Consider the following 8,871-nt stretch of genomic DNA (forward strand, 5'->3'; position numbering starts at 1 on the left):
CAAAGTCGGGAACGTTACGGTATTTCCGTTTCTTTTAATTTAAATATGTTTGAATTGAAATAAAAACTAATTTATACAAACTTCGTCCCCATTCACAGGTTATGCCTGCCTCATATTAGCAAAAAGAACATATACATATCTACTACCATTTCTTGTGTGTTGGAGAAAAAATACACCTACATTGTCTAATGTACAGTTCTTTTTATATCATCAAAAGAATATTTGCTGATCTTTACTTTGTTAACTTATGAGAAATTTTTCAAAAACGAAGTTGTCTACAATTTGATTACCTCATAGAAACATGTGAACTAAATACATTTTAAATGGGGTAGACCTTGGTTCAGGGAGATAACTCTTTAAATCAGTTATGCGTTTGTAGAAGTCAAGTTTCGTCAATGAATTTTAAGCACTTACCTGAAACAGATTGGAAATAATCTTTGTATCCTAGAAGCTTAGAACATATTTATGAAAATGGCTGACACAAACGTACTGATGATTTTAAGAGTTATTTCCCTTAACCTAGGTCTACCTCCTTAATCCATATGCTTCTGTGTTAATGGTTGTTTTGATATGCTTCTGTGTTAATGGTTGTTATGAACCACAAATTATATCAAATTCAATAAAGCAGAGCTTTTGGTTTATATTGGTGTCTCCATTATGTACTGATGTGATATTATAAAGATCATTTATCAATTACTAACGTAACAGTACCCAAATTGCACCAATACCCAAATTGCACCTATTTAGCAAAAATAGCAGTGGAAATCTTACAAGTTTTCCTAGAGACTAAACAATCTGTATTTCTATGATTTAATACTATGCACATCTTTCAGCATAGGTTAAAGTATTTAGATATGCATAAAACGTTCACAGTATTTATCAACAGATGAAGTGTTTACTGAAAAAGCAAAATGTACTGACATGTCGCCATGCGACTTCATCAAAACGTCATCTTTTTAAATGAGCAAACACAATATGTTATAAGTATCCATTTAAAAAAATAAATGAAGAGTAGGCATGGACTAATATCCAATTGTTCAAAATATATAAAGAAATTAAACAAAAGCTCTGTTATTAGACTTTTGACGATGGGAATTTAAGCATGGATGCAATTTGGGTACTCCTCATTTCAGAATCATTGATGGTTTGGAGGTCAGTTTAGACCAATTTTTCTATGATTCCATATGGATTAAAAATCAAATTGGTGTACCTATATGCTAAAGAAGGATACGGCTACAAGATAAACACAGAATGGACATTTTTGTCTTTCTCATAAAAAAACGTAGGTAAAAAAAACTGTGAAAATAGGTGCAATTTGGGTACCGTCACGTTATGCATCTCCAATCCTTCTGAAGAAATACTCAATATTAACTTGAACAGACATAATATCCTACCTCGAACAATAACTTGTACAAGAGGAGACGACTGGCCATTTCCTATAGAACTAACAGGTGTACAACTATAGCTGCCTTCGTCACTTTTCTTAACATTGTATATCAACAAGGAGCCATTGGCCAGTTGTGTGGTAGAACCCTGGCCGAACTGTACTATAAATCTATCTTTTATCCATATAATTTCTGACACAGGTGGGTTAGCATCCACTAAACAGTCTAATCGCTCTGTAAATCCTAATGCCCAAATTAATCTACTGGGCATACTTAAAATTTTTGGAAGATCTGCAAAAAAACAAATAAATACATAAAAACATGTAATAAATCTCTATAATATACATAAGATTTGAAAAGAAATCAGTTAGTCTAGACTAAACCAATTGTATTTTAAGAGTAAGAAGTTTCTTGATCTTTTTGCATTAAAAAGTCTAGCAGATCATAAGATTTTATTATTCCCTTGATAAAAGAATCTTAAAGTTTGTTGCTATTTAATGCCAAATATTTTTAACAAAAAGTGCATGATATTAATTGCATTTCTAAATGTTCTAGAATGTAAAATTTCACAGTGAAAGTTGGCCAGACAAAAAAAGTAATCCCTCTATGTACAATTATTTCATGATGGTAGACTTACTAAAAATATCTGTATTTCTCCTTTCAGAGGATAAATTTCTCATAAAATATCAGAATAAAACACCAATGTTTCTTTTAAAATTTATTATATGGAATACATTTTTTGGTAAAAATCTGAAACATGCTAAAATTTGCTTGTGTGGTTTATTGTGTGGTTGGGTTGCTATCTTATTGATCATAAGATGTATACCCAAATATCCTTGTTATCTTATCTTATTACTTTTATATTTATTTATCTTTGTGTTTTTTTCACTGTTTCACCCTGTATTATTTTTTTATGATGATGAGTGCCTTCAATAAAGCTATAATGCAATGTAACAATAGTACTCCCCATATTCTTCTAATAGTTTAAAAGTTAAAATGCTGTTTCAAATAATTTCTCGCCAAAAAATGCATATACATGTATTTCCGAAATATAATTGCTTGTATTTAAAATACTCGTATAAAAACCCAATCTATCGACGGGACTGCATTGTTTTCCATAACTGTGCTGAATACATGAAACTGCACTCAATATCAAAGAGAGGCATGTGACAATTACAGAGATATTACATAACTAAGTTAGTGTTTTATATGCACAAAGGAATAGTGGGATGATAGTGTACTGTTTAATTGTAATGGTGCATGTTCAAATGCATTTAAGTTAGGAAAACCATCAACGTTATCAGAGAAAATTGCAAACTTAATGAATAAATTACATCAAGACAACCAAAAGGCTGGTACTCACTGCATTATGTATTACAACTTGACTGGAAACAACTTTCGTCAATTTTGTGATTCAACATGGGAATTTTTCAATACCAAAAGAAAAAATCTTTTATTTAATTTCTGATGCTAAAAAAGTTGATGTGTTCCCCTCCCTTTTAGTTTGAAACCAAGATTTGTTTTTTTTCTAAATCAATTTATGACTTTTGAACAGCCATATACATGGTATACGTAACCTTTATTCAAAAGTCTGAAACCCCTTAAAAAAATCTTCAAGTTAACAGAGATGGATTCAATGGGAGGAAAGGGGGATTAGACTGGGCATACATATACTGTTTCATCGGAAAAAAATACTTTTGGCATAAAATATTCCTAATTTTTTTTTGGCGTTGATCCTCTTAGCTTTAAATATTACACTTTCTTCAATCACTCCCCCTTTTTAAAAACCCTTTGTTATAAACCATCAAACTTTGAGATCACATGATTGCTCATTCACTGATATGTAACACATGCATAAATAAGATAATATGATCTGTCCAATATCTTACATGTAACATTTAAAAAGGCGGAGGCCTCTGGGTCTTGACCCACTCCATTACTTGGTCTACATATGTACCATCCCATATCGTCCTTGTTGACGGACGACAAAACGAGAGTACCGTCTGGTTGAATATAAATTCTTTGGCCGTAGCCAAGGTATGTGTTGACATTACGATCGTTGAAGTACCAGCGGTAAGTGATGTTGTTAGGAAAGGCATCAGCTCCACAATGTAAAGTGACTCTTTGTCCTTCTACGGCTGTTGTATTGGACGGTGGGCTTAAAATGTATGCTGCACCTGAAAAAAAAAGGATGGTTATTAAAATTGCTCCAATGATCATGATGATACTTTGGATTAAGTCCATTTTGATTAGAGTTAATTACCAATTATATTGCCTCAGGGTCTTTCTTTCACATATTGAATCTGCTATTATCTACATATATATAGCGTGCATGTACATGATATAAAAGATGTAAAATTTCATTTCAAATTAAAAGTAATGAATTTCGTAGGCAAATCATGTAAAGATCTTGTGCAAAGATAGGTCAGACAACTGCATTCAAATTATGTAAGACAAATTTCCTTGGTTCTAAAATGGATGAATTTTAAATCAAATAAATACTTCAATAGTTTTTTTAATCTACTGACTTTCAGATTTTTTAATTTTATCTAAACAGCCTGCATGGGTATTTCCGTTTACAAATCGGAAATTATAAAGACTGCTTCATAGTTTCTGTAACTGAAACTCCAGAAAAAGCGGGAAAAACAGTCAGTAAACAGTCAATAAAATAGAATAATCAATACTCATATTTGTTTTTTCATTGTTACCTAGCTATTATACAGCAATAAATTCGTTCTGTAACAAATTTGCAATTGATTACATCATGTTACACAAGGTAATTTGGGTGTTGATTTTCTAAATTTGTTTACTCAAATAATAAACTTGGTACTTAAATCTATGAAATTTCCCATAAACGACGGTTACACAATATTGACATAGTAAAACAGGTCATAAAAAGTATAGTCTAGAATAATAAACTAACATGAAAATAGATTTTTCTGTCTTTTTTGTGAAATTAAAATAATAATTTTCATTAAATTGATATACTTATCGGAAATTATTTAAACATAAATCTCATGAATCTAGAGTCATGTTTGTAATTCCATAGGTATGACTGTCTGGTGACATAAAACTACATTGGAAGTGGACTTCTGTAGTGCTATTTTTTTTTACTAAATCAAAAAATCGGTAGAATCTAGAATAAAGTAGAGTATTTCCTTTTAGCATAAAAAGAAACCATATACATGTATTGCTTCCATAAGCAACTTCCTGACCTAGTTTGAGTTTTTATAGATGAATTTTTTTTTAATTTTTTTTTTAAGGTATTGATAATTGAATTAACTGATACACAGCTTATATAAACAAACATTATAAACAAATCCTTCCCTAGCATGTGTACATATACTAACTAACCTTCTACTATCAAATCTATCCTTTGTGAAATGCTACCGATTGTGTTTGAAAATTTACAAGTATAAGTTCCTCCATCAGATCTCTGTAGGTCTCTGATCTCTACTTCTGTATTGTCAGATGATATGGTGACACGAGATGAGGACTGTACTTCTCTATTGTCCTTCGTCCAGAACCCAGTTGGTTCTGGGGTACCAGATACTTTACAATATAATGTTATGGTTTTTCCCTGCTGCTGTTTGTATTTACTTGGTGTACTATCAGTGATTTTAGGTGGTGCTGGAAGTAAAAGATTGAATCATGCATTATTACGATTTTTAACAATTTTAACCTGAGCAAACATTTTGTGATGTGTCATGATCACAGTCTTAACGTAGAACTGTGGGGAAAAGCAGAATTAATTAGGAAACAAAAGGGACATTCGAATAGCATTAGGCAATGAAACACCAACAATGCCATCAATGCCTTAAAAAAGCTAAACAAAACACTACATAAGCTAAAGACATTAACAACCAAAAAAAGCAGGTGAGTCACCAAGACATGACATATGCCCGGAAAGAAAATAAGCTGAGTTAGAAAAATGATATTCTCAGAAGCAACATTTTTACGTTCAGTTTGTTGTTGCTCATTCAGATCTGTATACAATCCAGTGCATTTAATAAGTTTAATGTTCTTTTTACATTTACTTTTAGCAAAAGTTTGTCAGTCATTAAGCATACTAATCATGAACAAAAGTATTATATATTTGCCATTGAACATTAAATCTATTTTCATTTGATACACAGTGTGTTTATGGTTTGCCTTGGATGTTTAAAATCAAGGAAGCCCAAAAAGGGGAAACTTGGTGCTATAAAAATATGGTTATCAAATCACACAACATCACATTGTAATGGTCATGGATATGAACCATTTCTAAACAATTCCATTCACAGAATGTTGTGTTCACTCAGGGATTATTCCCCCTTTTTAATCACAGTGTTTTTGGTGTTTCTAGGCCTACATAACCTTTATTGTTAGTGCTAGTTCAGTTTTTACTGTAGCAATAGTGCAGAATGGTTATGTGAGAATGTAAAGAATTACACAATAGACAAAGTAATGGTTGATAATTTACTTTAAGGGTATCTTGACATTAAGCTAATGGACTGTTTGGTTTTATCTGACCAATAATCTAACATTCATGACATTTAGAAACTGGACTACTGTTTGTGTTTAGATAGTTACTTATAATAACTTTATTCTTTGTTTACACACATGGTTGTATCAATAAACTGATATTTCAAACTTAAATCAGACTGTTTTACTACTTCTGATATATGGTATTTGTATCGGTGAATCAAAAATCCAAAATTTTAAACCTAAATTCAAACAGGTATTTTAATCTTTAAAATGTTTAGAAAGGGATTTATCTGGCGTCAATTAAAAAGCAGAGCTTGGTATTTTAATCACTATAAAATCACCGACTTCTTTGTAGAGAGCGAACAATGATTGTCAAATATTTAAATCAGGATTTCAATAAAGTTGAGGTCAGAAAAATACCATCACTTTTTAGTGTTTGAACCAGTTTACATATCGGTAACAAGACAATCTCAATGTTAATGGAATCAATATAACCTCCTTGATGGAATCAAGCAACAATAACATCTACAAGGCAGTTTGCTCACTGTGTTTATAACACTGCTCGAAAATAAGTTATAAATTAAATAAATACAATTCTGGTGCATTCCAATTAGAAAGTAATTTTTCAACTGGCAGTAAATACTTGAGGAATGTTTTAATGTGATAAACACACACCATGTTTGTACTGTGTCCCTCAGTAGTTTTAGGATGTGTATTCAGTAAATATTTGTTTACCTTGAGCACTGGCCTGTAAACAAGAAGAAATTCCTATCCAAAACCACAACAAATACCCACATCTCCTCTCCATAACCCATCCATTTAGGTCACACTATCAACCCCTATCAAAAATTTCTAGGTCACTAGATTTACTATGTGCAACCAGCCATTCATTCAAATTTTGGAACATTCTATTTAAGCTTGAAGGGATGCCATTAAAAAGTTGTAAAAATTTTGAATAAACAATATGTCATAAATGATTAAAAATGTGTAATAAAGATAAAGTATACAATAGACTTTAATTATAAAAATAAACATTTATTATCTAAGTGGCTATTATCTGGTTTGACAAGATTTTCTATAAATACATTTGTTACCTGTGCCCCTAATCTTTTGATGTTCCAGGTAAGGATTTCACCTGGACCCCCTACATGAATAAAACACATTCTACACCTGTCTTATCTTTACATCTATAGAAAATTTCTATAGATAAATGACATTATTAAATTAGTGATTCCTTTTAAAAGCAAAAACTGTCAAAATGTTTGAGTGAAATAATCAAATGACCACAGATTATTAAAGATATGTCATAAAGTTTGAAAATAGACATTTTGCAATAAGAATAATATTTCAGTTCAATGAAAATTGACAAATGCATTTAATACTTAGGTTAACAATGGGAAATTTTTAATGGGAAATTTAAAAATTGAATTATAAAACTCAAATAAAAAAAAATATAATTTTTTTATTTAAAATGTAAAAATGAAATAAACTCATCAAGAAAAACAGAACTTATACACTAAATGTTCAGTCCTTATTTGCAAGTATTTGAAATTTAAATCAATTTAACAATACCAGAAAAATATCAAAAATAAACTCCAACTAAATCAATGAAAAGTAGATGAAAGTCATTCACTGATGATAAAATATTTAAAAAGATGTAAGATATTAACCTCATAAACTACCCTAACAAAATCACGAGAGCTCAAAAGAAAATTGTATAGTAATAAATATCTCTAAATGTTCAAAAACAACCATCAAATGAGTTATTGGATAATATTACAATATTTATGAGAGTTAAATTGGACATAAATAAACCACAAGGATTTATATTATTCTTTAATAATACATGAAGAAAATAAAATTATAGCTATTACGATTGTCTTTCATTACTGGCAACCCCCAATAATGAAAAATAATGTTCTGAGTTAGGTAACACAACAAAACATTTCAAGGGGTTAAAGCATGGTCATGTCAGTTGGTGATATTATTGTAGTTATAATGTATCAGAATAAAAAACTAAAAGACTGAATGTTATCAGTCTGTAAAGTTTCTATGGGGTGATGGTATGGGGAAGGGACCTAGATCCTTTTTAGTTCATACAAACCATATAGAATTATTCTGAGTTTAAACAACCTGAAAGTGTTTGGATCTAGAAAATTTCTTGAATCAAAGATATTAAAGAAATTTTGTATTTAAAGTTAATTTTGTTAAAATTCTGTTTTCTGTTAATACCGCCTATATCTTTGCTAAGGATAGAATATGAACTACTATTCATATTGGTATATTTATTAATAAAATAGCATAGTGAGTTATAATTGCTAACTTCTTCAGCATTTGGTCTCCTGTTGGAAGGTTATGTCTCATTGAAAATCATTATAACACCATATTTTTTTAGATTTTTATATAAGCACAGAATCTGATACCTGTAATTTTCTTACAACCAATTAAGGTAGATTTATAGATGATATTATTCTTTACTACCCAGTAGGATGTGCAAAGCCATTTTATATAGTATAACTAAAATCATGTAGAAATATTACACATTCTAATGTAATCCTTCCAGTAAAATGACTTGGAAGATAGTGGGGTTACTGAATATAGAGAATAAAGAATAATGTGTGGTACACAAAATTATAGAATAGAGAAAAATGGACTGATATTAAGAAAAAAATGAAAAACAGAACATGTAAATCCCCCAAACCAGATCATGTACTGTATGTACTATTTAGAGAACACTTAATGAGACTATGAACATTATCTTTCTATGATATTTTTTTCCTTTCTATTTCTTAATTCTCTTTAATCTCCCAACTCCTATATTTGTTGTATTACCAGCCAAAAAGACCAGAACTGTTCAATATGACAAAAGGGAGATAACCCAAATATATTTCTCTGACAATAATCAAGCTCAATAAATTATTCTCAAATATCTTATCCCAAATTAGTACTTATGAATTGATATTCTTCTGTCTACTAACCTAAACTAAATTTTCTATATATAGCATCTGAATAAACAAAA

At 30.2% G+C, this 8,871-nt stretch overlaps 1 protein-coding gene across 8 annotated transcripts in view; it reads right to left on the reverse strand.

Moving 5' to 3' along the window:
- LOC139523427 (protein turtle-like) overlaps positions 1 to 6,752 on the reverse strand; it is a 33,790-nt gene extending 27,038 nt beyond the window's left edge. For 6 of the 8 annotated variants that reach the window (XM_071317468.1, XM_071317464.1, XM_071317469.1 and 3 more), the window contains exons 1-4: positions 6,588 to 6,733; positions 4,740 to 5,015; positions 3,275 to 3,562; positions 1,395 to 1,676 (exon numbers count right to left, since the gene is read on the reverse strand). In XM_071317468.1, coding sequence (XP_071173569.1) covers positions 1,395 to 1,676; positions 3,275 to 3,562; positions 4,740 to 5,015; positions 6,588 to 6,660 — 919 coding nt within the window. In that variant the 5' untranslated portion in view covers positions 6,661 to 6,733. Of the gene's footprint in view, positions 1 to 1,394; positions 1,677 to 3,274; positions 3,563 to 4,739; positions 5,016 to 6,587 lie in introns of all 8 variants that reach the window. The other 2 variants (XM_071317470.1, XM_071317467.1) reach the window with 2 other exon arrangements.
- Between the last annotated feature and the right edge of the window lie 2,119 nt (positions 6,753 to 8,871).

Source organism: Mytilus edulis, chromosome 5, assembly GCF_963676685.1.
Source record: "Mytilus edulis chromosome 5, xbMytEdul2.2, whole genome shotgun sequence".
NCBI classification, from domain to species: domain Eukaryota; kingdom Metazoa; phylum Mollusca; class Bivalvia; order Mytilida; family Mytilidae; genus Mytilus; species Mytilus edulis.